The sequence below is a fragment of the Amia ocellicauda genome, chromosome 17, assembly GCF_036373705.1.
Source record: "Amia ocellicauda isolate fAmiCal2 chromosome 17, fAmiCal2.hap1, whole genome shotgun sequence".
NCBI lineage: Eukaryota > Metazoa > Chordata > Actinopteri > Amiiformes > Amiidae > Amia > Amia ocellicauda.
Genome location: NC_089866.1, coordinates 22033874 through 22049026, shown reverse-complemented (window position 1 = coordinate 22049026; position 15153 = coordinate 22033874). Strand labels below are relative to the sequence as shown.

At 36.7% G+C, this 15153-nt stretch overlaps 1 protein-coding gene across 1 annotated transcript in view; it reads right to left on the bottom strand.

Moving 5' to 3' along the window:
* Nucleotides 1–15153, bottom strand: part of rimbp2b (RIMS binding protein 2b) — a 143877-nt gene that overhangs the window by 49691 nt on the left and 79033 nt on the right. The window contains exon 4 of the mRNA XM_066689233.1: nucleotides 5920–6009. Within this exon, the coding sequence (XP_066545330.1) occupies nucleotides 5920–6009 (90 nt within the window). The remainder of the gene's footprint in view (nucleotides 1–5919; nucleotides 6010–15153) is intronic.

Here is a 15153-nt window from a genome sequence, read left to right as displayed (position 1 = left end):
GAAAATGTTGTATTTTCCCTATATTTAGAAGCTCATTTAATTTGATGCCTCCCCCTCAAGAATTGTGGTCATGAATTTCAGATATTTATTACTATATTAGACATAAAAAGCTACGATTTACACCATTTACACCAACAGAAGAAAATAAAAACTGCTTTCTCATTTGTATCTGTCACTCTGTATACGCTTTTATATCTTTCTCATATTTCATCTGACACAGACACGATGAAGAAGCGATGAACTAGTATAGGACTAATAAATTATGGAATTTTCCCTAAACCTTAGTAAAAAAATTAATCTTAGGGAAATCTAAGAAATCTATAGGGCTATAATTATTTGGGAGTGCTCTGTACTAGGTAATGAAACATTTGTGCCAACGAAATCTAGATTAAGGCGTAAAATATCTACAAAAGTGCAGTAGTATTTATAATTCTTACATCTAGCAAACTAACATAACAAACTTTAATTTCATTAACCTCCCTGAGACTAATTATATTGTCATTGGTAAGACATACCATCCTAACTCTCTGCACAACCTTGGTTTTCAGATCTTAAACTACATTGAAGAGAAAAGTGTGAAATAAAAGTCAACTAAGTATTTTTCCGTTCATGATGGCAGTGTATTTTCCATTCCTCTTCCAACTGTTTGATTGTTTGTATTTGTAACATGAAAATAAAACAATGTCACTCCACAAGCCCTTTAATAATTTCAGTGCATAAATACTGAACCATCTTCATATAGGCGACACTGCAAAGCCTTCAATCTACACACACATCCAGATCCCTCCTGCTTATTAAAAAAAAGGCCTAACTGACTATGCTGGAAGAATAATGTATGTGCATCAACCAAAGAGAGCTTCTCAATTTACTGGCTATCCTCAAAAGATGACAGATGTTAATTTAATTAATTAATTATCAATACCCACTTTATCACCCAGAAAGCACCCAGAGAAAACCCACGCGGACATCGGGGAGAACATGCAAATTCTACACAGTGGACACCCAAGGCCAGAATGGCACTGGGGTCCCAGGATCAGTGAGGCAGCGGCACAAACCACTACACTACCGCCCTATGAGATACATTTTGGTGAAACTGAATCCTCTTTTCGTACAATGCCAAAGGTCAATGAGTACAATATTCCCTTGTATATTTAAAATGCCAAGAGTCACACATCTGCAACTACCTGGCAAGGTGTTCATTATCAAACAAGAAACAGATGAATATAAACAGGCCGTCTTCGGGAATTTAATCTGGCTGCAAACCTGGTCTTGCGCAGGTGAAGTGCACGCTCCACTCACCAGCTTCAGCTGGTGCGCAGAATATCCGAAGATCCCAACTGATTAATAGCAATGAGATATTGTGTTTATATCCACCCACAACGGAATACTTCTGACTTCATTCTGCAATATTGCTGTCTGTGCACTTGCTGCACTATAATTTCTCAATTTACAAGCTGCAGCAGGAAATGAGGAGCAAAAATAAAATGTATTTTTCAAAAAGCCTTTTTCTCTGGCAGATGTAATAGCTCATATCACTAAGTCTACAGCACAGACATATGCTTCATTTTCTAAATTAGCAATTGTCATGGCGCTGTCTGCTTTGCAAATGTTAGGTGAAATGTTACACTGTCTTCAGGGGTGATCAGCAATCATGAAGATTTATATAACATCAAAAACTAGTGCTCTAACATGAATCTAATCAGCCATAAATCCCATCATGACCTTAAATATAGTTTAGCTGGCAAAAATGCATGACAGGAAGATCCAGTTTAAAACCGTGAGTCATGAGCAGTCACAGTCAGTGCATCGGTCAAATACAAGAAAAAACAACACCATACAAAGGACCGACTGAAAACCTGGACCCAAAATTCAATTTCTATATTTAGTGCTTTTTTCCATGATAGAGAACTACTGCTTCTACCTGATGCAACCCATAATCAAGTACTGTGTTTTGAATTAAATTGAATTTATACTTCATTGTAATGGTTTTGTGGGGGATTTGGGCTTGGTGGTCTTCCCTGAGCCGCATTAAAACCCAGGATACCATACAGTGAGGGAAAAAAGTATTTGATCCCCTGCTGATTTTGTACGTTTGCCCACTGACAAAGAAATGATCAGTCTATAAATTTAATGGTAGGAGACAGAATAACAACAAAAAAATAAAAATAAAAAAGTTATAAATTGATTTGCATGTTAATGAAATAAGTATTTGACCCCTTCGACTTGGCAATCACAGAGGTCAGACGTTTCTTGTAGTTGGCCACCAGGTTTGCACACATCTCAGGAGGGATTTTGTCCCACTCCTCTTTGCAGATCCTCTCCAAGTCATTAAGGTTTCGAGGCTGACGTTTGGCAACTCGAACCTTCAGCTCCCTCCACAGATTTTCTATGGGATTAAGGTCTGGAGACTGGCTAGGCCACTCCAGGACCTTAATGTGCTTCTTCTTGAGCCACTCCTTTGTTGCCTTGGCTGTGGGTTTTGGGTCATTGTCATGCTGGAATACCCATCCACGACCCATTTTCAATGCCCTGGCTGAGGGAAGGAGGTTCTCACCCAAGATTTGACGGTACATGGCCCCGTCCATCGTCCCTTTGATGCGGTGCAGTTGTCCTGTCCCCTTAGCAGAAAAACACCCCCAAAGCATAATGTTTCCACCTCCATGTTTGACGGTGGGGATGGTGTTCTTGGGGTCATAGGCAGCATTCCTCCTCCTCCAAACACGGCGAGTTGAGTTGATGCCAAAGAGCTCGATTTTGGTCTCATCGGACCACAACACTTTCATCCAGTTCTCCTCTGAATCATTCAGATGTTCATTGGCAAACTTCAGACGGGCCTGTACATGTGCTTTCTTGAGCAGGGGGACCTTGCGGGCGCTGCAGGATTTCAGTCCTTCACGGCGTAGTGTGTTACCAATTGTTTTCTTGGTGACTATGGTCCCAGCTGCCTTGAGATCATTAACAAGATCCTCCCGTGTAGTTCTGGGCTGATTCCTCACCGTTCTCATGATCATTGAAACTCCACGAGGTGAGATCTTGCATGGAGCCCCAGACCGAGGGAGACTGACAGTTATTTTGTGTTTCTTCCATTTGCGAATAATCGCACCAACTGTTGTCACCTTCTCACCAAGCTGCTTGGCGATGGTCTTGTAGCCCATTCCAGCCTTGTGTAGGTCTACAATCTTGTCCCTGACATCCTTGGACAGCTCTTTGGTCTTGGCCATGGTGGAGAGTTTGGAATCTGATTGATTGATTGCTTCTGTGGACAGGTGTCTTTTATACAGGTAACGAGCTGAGATTAGGAGCACTCCCTTTAAGAGAGCGCTCCTAATCTCAGCTTGTTACCTGTATAAAAGACACCTGGGAGCCAGAAATCTTGCTGATTGATAGGGGATCAAATACTTATTTCCCTCATTAACATGCAAATCAATGTATAACTTTTTTGAAATGTGTTTTTCTGGATTTTTTTGTTGTTATTCTGTCTTTCACTGTTAAAATACACCTACCATTAAAATGATAGACTGATCATTTCTTTGTCAGTGGGCAAACGTACAAAATCAGCAGGGGATCACATACTTTTTCCCTCACTGTAAATAACATTGCGTTTCTCTCAGTAATGAAGACGCAAGAAAGGTAAAATACAGCCTTCGGCTTTCACAGCTAGGATCAGGTTTTTCATGACAATAATTTCTATTATCTTTTCAGTCATGTGCATCTGCACACCCACTACTTTTGTTCAGATCTACTTTTTGTCTTAAATTATGCCAGCACTGAATACTAAAAAGACAGGCATTGTATGTTCAATCACCTCCATAATTCTCTCATCAAATTACACTGATTAATTAAATTAAGATAAGGCAAAATTTCAATTAATAATTACAAAAAAAAACTTTCTCTTTCCCCACAAAAAATATTAATCAACTCAGATGAAGATAATAATCCTCTAAATTAACAGATAGAGCCTTGAGTTCTAAAGTTCATATAGTGTTTTTATTCTCAGGTTTAACAGGGAAACAAATGAATGGAGGTACTGAAACTTCAATATAAGATGGGCTGGATGTAAATAAACTCCACTTCCCTGAGGCACTCAACCGTCAAGCTCATACAGTAATTATATTTTATATCATTTATTTTTTTCAGAACTGATATTTTATATCCCAAAACCAAAACTGAGCTGTGGTTGAAAATAAATAAATAAATACATACATACATACATACATACATACATACATACATGTTCACACACAAATTATATGCATATAATGTACAAACTTTGAGTACTGCTGTCTAGCCAAGCTACCTGATCGAATAGGTCACTTTTTTCCAAGCTTGTGACATTCAACTGCATTGGCCTGGTAACTGTAATGCACAGCAATCAGATTAAAGAGATTCCTTTTAGTTTCCCAAAATAAAGGTTCAGCACTAAGTCTCAACAGGTATTCTCAACCTGGAGGAAAAGTAATAATTTAGTGTGGCTGAGAACTGGCTACAGAACGCAAGTTTCCTTAAACCAAACCAATTAAATTAAAATCAGAAAGATACAGAAAAAATAACCAGAATCAAAATAAGAGAATAGTTCCATATCAACAAAAAATAATCATGTGAATAAAATATCGAAAACAGACCAGAAAATTAAATATTACAAAATAAACATTGTGTTTTTGTGTAACATTGGAAACGAACAGGCCTACATTTTGTCTTTCAAAGATGATGGGTAGCTGCTAATGTGTTTGTTGGAGCAGTCCCTTTAACCCCCTCTGATGTTAATACAGCCCATTACTCATACGTCTCACGCTGGCTCGGGTGAACACTTTGTGAATAGAGTCCTAAATGGCTAATGGGAAAAGACACGTTCTGATCTGTGAGAAAGAAAACACATCAACTCATTACCCTTCAGCTCAGTGGGAGACGTTTGTCAAGGAATTAAAGCCAATAATGCAAAACAGCCTAGGAAAAAAAAAAACACTGTTGTTGATTTCCAGGGTTTACACCCAGTACAGTGATAGCATTGGAACGCATCTACGTTAGTAAGAGGTAATTTCTGTAAAGCTTCCCCATCCCTGTTTTCATATCCTGGAATATAATGTACCTTATGAATTTTGTGTCGCAGCACATCTCCTGCAGATAAGACATTCATGCCTATAGCTTGGTCTGCTGTCCTATCTCTATTCATATTGTTCTATTTTAACAAAATATACTGTGCTCTGCAGATCACACTGATCTGAACACTGACAGCGAAACAACAATCTAATGCCCTTGGAAAAGGCATTTTTATTGATAATGGAGTCAACTAGTCCCATTTTCTTTCCTTTTTACTCATGTATTCTATGTTATGGACATAGGTTTTTGGAGTAGAATTTGGGCTTACATTATTTATATTCTTTAATGAATGTGGTAGGAGGAAACTGAAATCGACTGGACCAATTACTGTGCTTGTTATTACAAGAAAAATATCAACACTAATAAAAACAACACAAGTACTACAGGTGCTTGTCCAGCAACAGCAGAGAACAGCTGTAGATTCTACTGTGGATTTCTTCCAAACCAACACAACTAAGGCATCACCCACTGGAAACTGCTATCCACAACTAGCTGGTGGCATAGCCCTTATTCAAGCCAGAGTATCTCAAGGTTATAGGAACCACCCTGCACTGTGACAGAGTCCACTGTGGAACCCTGGTGTTTACTTTTTTTTTTTTTTTTACATATTTCTCTCGTTATACAAGAAAATGTTATGGATTAAGTAGACTAAGCTATTTATAATTAAAGAAAAAAGTTATTTCAGATGCATCAGAATGAAATATGAAATAGCATGCCCCTGAGCTATCTGTTGTTATCAAGCCACACTAGTGCACTGACATTGATAAACTGAGGCATGCATTTCATTATCTGGCCCAGACATTACTGCAAGCAAGCTTGTACCTGGTCATAGTGTGCTGCCTTCTGGCGATGGCTGAACAACTCAAGACTCAACCAATTTTGTTCCTCCGAAACATCTTTGAGCTCATTCTCCTGTGAAAAAGAAAAAATATATATGTGGGTGCTGCGATTAAATGTCCACAAGGTCTGTAAACATGAAAATCAAGTGACAAAGCCTTGTATAATTCACTGATTCTGTTGATAACGAGTTAAAATCAGTGCGGAATTATTTAAAAAGGATACTCATGCAAGAATTACATTTGCTAACACTTTGGTGATTTAACAGGTGGTAGATCAGCATACACCATTTTTAATGAGAGATATGGAGCCAAGCAATTCTGTCGCACTGTGGAAACCACAGTTTGCAAAACCTCTACATCACTTACAGGCAAGTTATCAGCTTTATGAAATAATAATCCACAAGACATTCCCATTTCATATGCAGTTTGGATACTAGAAGAGTCTCTTTACAATTATTAGTGTTTTTATTGTTTTTCATAGGCATTCAAAATTACTTCACTTGTACACAGAAGGATTGAACTCCATTCTTTATTAAAACCATATTAATAAGCTTACTCAGTTCTTCTCCAGAAAAGCAAATCACAGCTATATTGAGGTACAAGTGAGTGGTGTACATTCTTAAAGATGGAATACTAAGACCCAATAACCTAATTGTCAAATCTAAGGTGAATGGTATTATCTGTATCAAAAGAAAACACAGATAATTCAGTACTAAGGTGTGCTAAGGAATTATAGAGTGACAGATATAAGTTATAGTGTGATTTACTGGCTTATGACTCTTTTTATTGCTGACAACCCGCTTGGATATCAACTTCGGACAGTAGGAGAACCAAGACTGTGTCTCAGTGTGTCAAAACACACTGAAACTGACTCAGGGAAGTGTTTAAAAACTGAGGATGTTTAGACAGGAATATAATGCGAAGTTAGATCTGACAGTGATACACAGCAGATTGTCTCTTTGCAAAGCAGATTCTGACCTGGATATCCTTGTTACCAGTAACTTGAATGGTCCATTTTAAACAGGGTCTTGAAGATAAAATGTTGAGGATAAAGGAAGTTCTCTAGCATGACATTATAAGAAATGCTGTATTTGTTTCCCTTTTTAAAAAAACCCAACAGCCGTGCAAGAGCCATGGGATTAGTTTACGGTTGTCAGATCATTATAGCATGAGCTTGAGCATTAGGGGAGTACACTGCACTCTAGAGATGGGGATGAGCACAGTAGCTTTTCTTCCTCCTCAGCAAATGACGCATCATTCAATAAGACAGTGTGATGAAATGTCATAACAGCAATTAAGAAAGGACATGTTGCACTGCTGCTAGTCTGGGATCAGGGTTCAGAAACAAGGTTGTGAGAGTCTTCCACCAATGGAGAAGACAAAACTAAAAAAATGTTGGCGACTGCAGGCAAATCAACTGCTTCCAAGCCCATTTTTTGCAGGATACAGAATGCTGATTGTGGTATAATGTGGTGCCTTCTGCCATCCATCTCCTGTAAAGGGAGGTATTTTATGAGACCCCACACACACACACACCATATTCATATTTAGATTACTCAATAATATGGATATAGACACTTTGCTCTTTTAAATACAATAAAGTAAAAAGTTTGTATTCTAACTGGGCAATTGTAGCCATCTTGGGTTTATGGAGTAATATGGCATTTACACCCAAAAACTCCACTGATAACAGAAAATCAAAATGGGATCTGGGGCTACTGACTAATCAGTTTGGTTAGTTAATGTTCCTCAGTTCTGTGTCTAAAAGACTACTGTGAAGTTTAAAGTTAATCAGTGCAATAAATATTGCACGGACAACATTTTATGGACTGAAATGATAAAAAAAGAAACCCATTTGAATAATAGGCCTCCAGACCTATTAATTGTGAAAGTATGTTTATGCTAATGAGCATTTGCTGGGAATCAAGATATGCAACACAGAGGAGTTCCATACAATGTAATTGGAAGTACAGTGAATTGTGTTAATATTCAATTTAAGCTGTGAAATCTTCCAATGAATGTGCATAAAAAAAACTTAATTATAAGAACATGAAGTGCCACCCCAATGTGCCGTTCAAATCCAGGGAATTGTAGTATTTTTGCATTTGATCATTACCACACATATGTGCCACAAGACAATCCTGACAATAAGAGTACATTCCCATAATTAGTTGTTCCCAGAATCTCTCATGGTTGACACGCTTCCATTGCTCTGGGAGGCAGTCCTCAAGACCTTGGGGAGTCCTAGGTTGCAGTCATTGTAACATAGACATAGATTGTAAAGGTAGCAAGTTGCAACTCAATTATAACTATGTTGCTTTTCTTTCTCATTTGCTTTGTGTTTTGTCATTTTTTTTGCTCCTTTGTTAAGCAATACAAAAGTAATTTACTGTGAATGTGTTACACAATACTTGATGCAGATCTGGTTGGATTTTAATTAAAATTAAAATAATGGTATAAACTGCCAGTCTATTTCATTGCAGACAGTTTTAATTTTGCATAGAAATTCAAATTAATTTCAGTCTTAATTGTGAAAAAGTATGGCAAATATTCATGAGCTGTATGTGTTTTTAGAAGAAATCCATGAAGTGAGGTTTGAAGGGGTAAATCTGCTTTATGTATCTCTGAAATATTAACATTGCAGGGAAGCAGAGAAGTTCTACAAAATCCTCACCGTTCTTTCAAGGGAAGATAAAACAAGTTCCACTGCAGAGGAGGAAAACTTAATTACATTTTATCAACCTCTATTTGATGTGTTTGGAATGCAATTAAAAGTGACACTTGAACAGCTTTTTGTTGTGATATACATAGCAAAAAATAAATAAATAAAAGCCATGTCTAGCTAAAATTCCTGTGCATAATTTAATTTACAGGTAGATTTAAAAAGCCAAGTTTAAAACAATATAGATTTAGCTGAAGGAAGCCTAAAGAGAAAATCTGAAACCATATCCTCAGCAGTATGAACTTATATTCTAATATATTTATGGAACTTGGTGAAATACAAATACCATCAAGAAATAAATCACAGTGAGGCATTACAGAGTAATCCCATCAACAATGATCTCTGCCAGGGTATCTCAACATTGACTCTCCGGTCTGCACATGGACTTAATTAATTACCAATTTGTATGTGCAGAATGAGACTTTGAGAGGGTTCTGTGCTGGAAGATTTCCAAGTGACACTGTAAACTGGGAAATACATATCAGCCCGATAAGGTATTCAGGCCTGAGATCAATACCTCAAGGAAGCCCCTTGCATGAATCCTAGCAGAGAAAGAGATGCTGAGACGAGAGCTGAATGCAAAGCTGAATTGCCACCATAAAGCAGTGTAGCTGTGTTTGTATGTGGTGTGCAGCAGGGCTCACAGGCCCTTTAAAGAAGAGGTTCCATGAATGCTTAACTCTTACATTTTAAAGGGTCCCTAAACTAAAAGGTGTCAAGGCATATTATTCAAACTATTTAAAGTGCAGAGATGGTGACATTCACTCTTTGCCAATATGATATTTTATTTCTTGCTCCAGACACCTGCAACCTAAATTCAATGCCCGAAATCCAAAGTTGTTCTGATTCACACAAAATTTCCCCAAGAAGCAGCTATCCTGATTCATGACTTGCTTTTCTATTATTTTCATGTTTTCCCCTTTGCAAATGTAATAATTTTGGTACACATATCAGATAGCAATGATTCAGTATAATCCTGTTCTATCACTGATTTAAAGGTAGTCATTGTTTTCCTGCACAGAGAGTTTCAGTAGATATCAGATATATGCAGGCTCCTGTGGACTCAATACATGAGGTAAATATTAATGGTGCTACTGATGACCCTGACCTAGCATTAGCATAAAAACAATAACAGAGACATCACAAGGCCATTACAAGACTCCAGGTCCTTCTGAAAAGTCTTTGAATAGTGAGAAGTGCTGAACCAAGTTCAAATTTCACATTACAATGATTAGTTGTTATTAGTTTTTTCTGTGTGCAAGCTCCCACATGAGAAAACAATATTCTGGCATATTTTGCCAGAAGGAAAATCCATGAAGGCAAAGGTTTAATTTATAAACAAGTCCTGGAAACCAAAACAAAATATTTCAATGATTTTAAATATTCACCTGGTCTAGTTGACCTTATTTCTTTCTTCACAAAAATTATTTTGTATCGTTTTCCAAGTTATATCTATTTAAACTTTTAATTTAAGAGAAATCCCCCACATCAAATCAACTTCATTACATTTGACAGCTGCATTCTGCAAAATAGTCCTTTTAAGTTAACCGACTCTTTCCTTATTGAGAAGCAATGATTCAACAAGAGGTCAAACTGCTTTGCATTCATTAATAATAATGTGGACTTAATTGTGATTCAGAGAGTGGCTGGGAGAGAGAGACAGTTAATCATGAAATGGCATTTAGATATTAATGATATTTTAAATAAAATATTGTATCAGTAGAATTCAAATCTGAACCTAGACAACATGCATTGCATATGTTATATATAATATATTTGAAATCATTATTCACAACCAGCTCCTTGGTTTCTTCAGTAAACCAGTCTTTCCCAAAAATGCTGAAAGGGCTGCTTAGGGCAAGGCAAACTGAATTGTGTTCCTCTTTCTTGTGACATTCTTTTCCTAAGTATTTTAATACAAGGAAAAACAACCCTTGAAATGTATAGTTAACAGCCAGTATTCATTTTTCAACTGTCACGTTTACAATTAAAGAAAATGTATCCTTGAGTTAGGCTGTTGCCTCCACTGCCACTGAAAGCCACTTATAGATTTGTGCTGTATTATATCAAAGTGTGAATATAAATAAGAGATAAGGTAATATCCCTCTGCTCTGGGAGTTCGGAAAGAAGTCTTCAAATCTGCTTATAATTGCTCAAAATAAAAGCCTTTTATCTCTAGTAGTACAGTGTTTCATACATTACTTAAGGGTAATGTCATTGAAATCTGAGATTTTCAAACAGTGGTCCAGGGATTCCTCTCAGGTGGTCTGCGAAAGAGCAGGATGGTGTGAAAATTCAGGTGGATTCTTATGGATTTGTTTAGAGCTTGGCTTGACATAGACAAGACAGACAAAGGGTTATAGTAGTCTTTAATCAGGGATACAAGTAAAGGCTATGGTGACACTTAGCTTAAATAGTAAAAATATTACTCCAAAATAACCTATGTCTTAAATTTAGTGATTAGTTTAGGCTAGGGTTAGGGTAAGCATTAGACTTCTCAGTAATATCTGAGTCCCATTGGAGTAAAGGTTTTTACTGAGTGTACATCAGATGTGTGTAGTATGCAGAATGGGCAAGGATGTATATATGGGTGACCAACTATACTCAAATATACAAAAACATTTCTCAATATACTCATTAAATTCCATTAACTAGTTAAACCCTTAAAATAAAAATAAGTAAAGTATTATTTACTTAAAATAATGTTATTTAAAATAGTCAGTGTTGTAAATCCTAGGCATTAAAAGGGAGAAACAAAACTCACAGGTCACACAGAAAATGCTTTGAAACAGCTCACTATAAATGCACAGGGCACAGGTAAGATCACTCAACAAATCAAGTTTGAGAGAGCAAAACTGGAGAAATATTCTTGCATAGAAGACGTTCAGTTGAAAGATGTCCTGAGTCTTTAGCAACACATGCATGTACAACCTTTTGTGACAACAGGTTATGCTGTTTAAACCATATTTGAAACTACTTCAAGAGGTACAAACAGATGAGGGAAGATGGCAGAGAGTCACTGTGTCTTCCACACTGTAATGAGACTTGACATAACGTTCCAACTATTAAGGTTCAACATTGCCTCCAGTCTTCCATCTGTTATATTGTTTGCTTGTCTTGCAAAATTCAAAGTGAAAAATCGTAACAATTTCAGTATTAATGTTTCTTCCCTACTGTCTTCCTGCCAGTACAGCATGTCCCTCTTCATTTCCATCTTAAATTATTAACCAGAAGATACAAGGATTACAGTGGAATTTAGGGTGAACTTTTGGAGGACAGTTCACACTGGATTAGTGCACCAATCTCACCGGTCGGTCTCAATGGCATTAAAGAGGCCCAAATAAAATTACAGGTCTAAAGTAAAATCAGATTATCTCATTCTAGTGATCAATTACTTTAAATATTTGTTTACATTCATATTTCCTGATCTTTTGTCAAATGCTGTGGTGTCTGTTGATACATGTTTAATGAAGTTATCGTAATTAATCAAAATGTAACTTGATAAATTATTATTAAATCCATCAATCACCACTGATAGCAAAGGTGTGGATTTGAGTTGAATTACAGTTATGATAGATAATGGGGGTTTAATATCAGATAGATAGATATAACTTCAGTGTTTAAATTGTATTTGGGAAGGTTCAAAGAAAGACATGTTTTCATTGTAGACCATTCAATTAATTAAATTGTTTAACTGAAGTAGAATGCATAACTAAAAATTCCCATTGCAACTTGCATATTTAAATTTCTATATTTGCTTGTTTATTTATTTTTCTACTAAGCAAAAAATTCCAATGTCTTAATCCAAAACAGTATCTTTCCTCCATAAAGGCAGATGTGTTTCTTATTTTCAGCAGAAGAATTCCTCCTGCACATGGCGAAGAGAGATAACATGGCATAAGAAGCGGCAGAGTTTTCTTAGGCTGGATTTTTTCATAAAATACACAGAGCACTCTAGCCATCAAAGTCTTTCAAATACAGTATTTCTCTCTGTGGATTCTTTCTGAAAATTAGCATCAGCATCTTTGAGGTTGCTGATATGCACTACTCTGCAATTCACTCAGCACTAAACAGAAGAAGTTGTGCCTTTCCTGATGATATTAAAATCCAGACCTCCGAGCACAATGGCACTCTGAATTTAATTTCAAATTTAGGAAGAAATGCATAATGATAGTGAGTGGGGTCTGTCTATTTTTATACGAAGTGCTGGATAACGGCTGTATTCTGCTCCATCTGTCTCTTTCTCACTCTCTCACATCCACTAATGTATAGATACAGACATTTTAATAGATGGAGATGGCATAGATGGCAGATGGAGAGATGGTCTGAGTTCACTTAAAGACCAATAATCAGGACCGCCGCACTCTGAGTCTTAAGTGGCCCTAAAAATGATGACTCTGGCAAGTTCACGTAGATACATTTGCAACCTTACTCTGTCATAATGGCAAGTTAGTCATCACAAGATAGGCCATATGCACTAAAGCTAAAGAAGCATGGAACTGTGGGTAAAACACAGTTGTGTAGGTATCATTAGGCCTTCAAATATTCAAAACATACATTCATAAATATTGAGAAGTAACCTTTAATCTCCTGTTGAAAGCACTGTATATTTTCAATATAGCTTAGTATGATGATACAGAAATGGACCCCTCCTTATCTATCTCTTGAAGAGCAGATATGGTTGCTATGACAGCCTGGCAGCATAAGTACTGAACACAGAACAAATGTAAAGCGATCAAAGTCGATCCCATTAGCAAGGTAATATAATGTCAAAATCTACATTCTCATGTGGCACTGCTAATGGCAGAGAAGAGGAATACCCTGGAGCAAGTTAGAAGGCACTGTTTACAGGAAGTCATACATCTTAATAAGATAAACTCCCACCTGTGTTACTGTACTAAAACAAAATGTAGAATGTAAAAATCAGTCACAGGACAAACACACTCGAACTTGACCAATAATACATTTTACAGTACAAAATGAACACTGATTAAACATAAAGATAGCAGTACACTGTAAGCAAAATGCAAAAACAGTGGATGTCTAAATGACAGAAAACAATCTCTCTAAATGTACAGCACTAGTGATCGACAACAAGTTGTATTGTTGTGTTCAATACATTTCATATATTGTGCTGTGAATATATTGTGTAGTGAATATATTGTGTTGTGAATATTTGACTGTGAAGTAGCCAATGTGAACACAGCTTTAAACGCATCTACATCTACAGCAACACAATTCAGGCAAAGTTTAGAGCTAACATTTCTTGCCCTTTAAGTACTGCAGAATTCTAGAAAATCCAAAGACATTTTTCCTGTTGTTATAGTATAATTTATCTGGTGCCTACTCAAACAACACTAATGATTCCAGATTTATTCAAAGCCATTCAAATGCAATTCCTCTCTTCTTATTATTAGTTTGACTAGAAAACCATTTAATAGAAACTTGAAAACTAATACTCAGTACTATTTAGAAGATGGATACAAAAAAAGGTGAGACATCATTCAAAATGTAATTCATTATGGCTATAATACTGTGTGGGCACTAAGAAAACCCCCATCAATTTGTAGATATAGATAGGAAAACAACATAACAAATAAACCAACATCAACAACAAGAGCATTACTAAAACAAAGGTAATATAGGATGACTATATCTTCAGAATTAAATTAAATTATACTTTAACGTAAAGTGCATAGCTTTATATTTTTCTAGAATAAGTTTACATAAAACCTTAGAAATAAGGAAATAACTAATACAAAAGAGATTCAATACATTTAACGTCTTAATTGAATCAGCAGTTGACCCTCATCTCCTTCAAAAGCACAATATTTGGTCTTCTTGCATGATGTCAGTGCCGCTGGGCTCATTTGTTTGTCCTTTCTGTGAGGTAACCTACCCTTGTGATGTACTGCAATATAGACATTCTTCCCACGAGATATCTTGTTATGTTCAAATGTTACGTTGTTTAATTGCAGTGACATCAAACCAAACTGCAAATCTTTAAAAGTCAAGAGAGGAGGAACACTGTAGCTATTTGTTGTGACCCAATAATCCAGGAAATAGGCAACGTCCACGGAGCAAAGTGAATGCTGGAGCCCTCCCAGTCTGCACAGATGGAAAAGGAGGAGCATGCGTCATACTAAAACGCAAACTACTAGAGACACTTTGGGATAACAAATTGTCTAGCAGCTCTGGTAAATGAGTTAGCCAGCTGTCTCACTTTCTTCGTTAGCCCCAGCCTAAGCCAAATGTTTCATTTCACCTACCTCCCCACCCCCACCCCTGCAATATGACATACAGCCTACATATTGTACATACAAAACAAGTTCCTTATATTTGAGCCTGTCCAATTACATTAAACATATGATATGATTTCAATTGTCATCTTAATGCCTAGCTATATTCATACAAAGAAACCAAAAAATGGAAATGAGGAAAGAGAATGTGGTTTGATCTCAGATGAATGTCACTGTATGTATAAGGATTTCTCAT